General features: G+C 36.1%; 1 protein-coding gene across 1 annotated transcript; it reads right to left on the bottom strand.

Moving 5' to 3' along the window:
- Nucleotides 1-219: 219 nt before the first annotated feature.
- On the bottom strand, nucleotides 220-369 carry LOAG_16010 (hypothetical protein; the record flags this gene model as incomplete). Its single annotated transcript, XM_003151498.1, has 1 exon — nucleotides 220-369. A coding segment is annotated over one exon (150 nt), but the record flags the coding sequence as incomplete, so codon positions are not given.
- Between the last annotated feature and the right edge of the window lie 594 nt (nucleotides 370-963).

Here is a 963-nt window from a genome sequence, read left to right as displayed (position 1 = left end):
AGTGAAGTTTACATTAGAAGTGAATAAGCTTCCAGAGGAGTATAAATGACACGAACACAATGACTATGGAAAGCCTAAATTAGGAACAATGCCAAACGATTCCAATTAAAAGTTCATTCTCATCCCACACTCTAACATTATCTTCAAAACCGATTGACAGTCACCAGCGAACATTTTCTGGTATCAGTTTGTATTTAGAGCAAAAAGTCTTGCATATACGAAAATGCGATATTGACAGATGACTGTCGGATGTTTCTGAGAATCATCGGGGAGGAGAGTAATGCTTCCTTTCCTGCTTTCCGGCTTTTCTATTTTACAAATACCACACGATCGATCCACTTTTTCATTCCTCTCTAGCAGCAACAACATCGACCTATGGATGGAAAAGTGATGAGTTTGAAAAGGATTATTAGCAAGAGAAGGACTAGTACTTCTTGTCTTGTTGCTGAGAAACAACGGTACCTTTTTTAATTTACAGACATTGGCTAGCAAGTTTAGTCCTCCGTACTTAAGAACCGTAACGAAGTAACGAGATGCCTTTTTCTTTCATTGGAAGTACCGCAGCCTTCAGATATTTCAGCTCTTTTCTTAATCCATTCCTACGTGACTTTTACTGCTTTTATGGGAAATATCAGCATGGTTTGTTTTCCATTCCCTTGCATAGATGCTTCATCCTGACTTAAATTCCAGATGGCCAGTTCATTTCCAATATTTCTTCTTGCATCTCAAACAGTCTTTGTCTGCACATTATCGAATGATAAAAGTAGTTTGAAGATGACATCTAGTTTTCTTTTAGCTTTATTTTGCTAGAAAAGGAATGAAAAGTTTTTCAAGAAATAAGATATATCTACGACCCTATTATCAAACTTTGAATAATACTATCATTACTGTGAGTAAACATAAGAAAACATTCTTCTGAAAACATTCATTTGTTGACTGATGTCGGTTAAAGTACTGCGAAGT

The sequence above is a fragment of the Loa loa genome (assembly GCF_000183805.2).
Source record: "Loa loa unplaced genomic scaffold supercont3.3578, whole genome shotgun sequence".
NCBI classification, from domain to species: Eukaryota; Metazoa; Nematoda; class Chromadorea; order Rhabditida; family Onchocercidae; genus Loa; species Loa loa.
The sequence above is the reverse complement of the archived record's forward strand: the minus strand, read 5'-3'. Positions and strand labels throughout refer to the sequence as shown.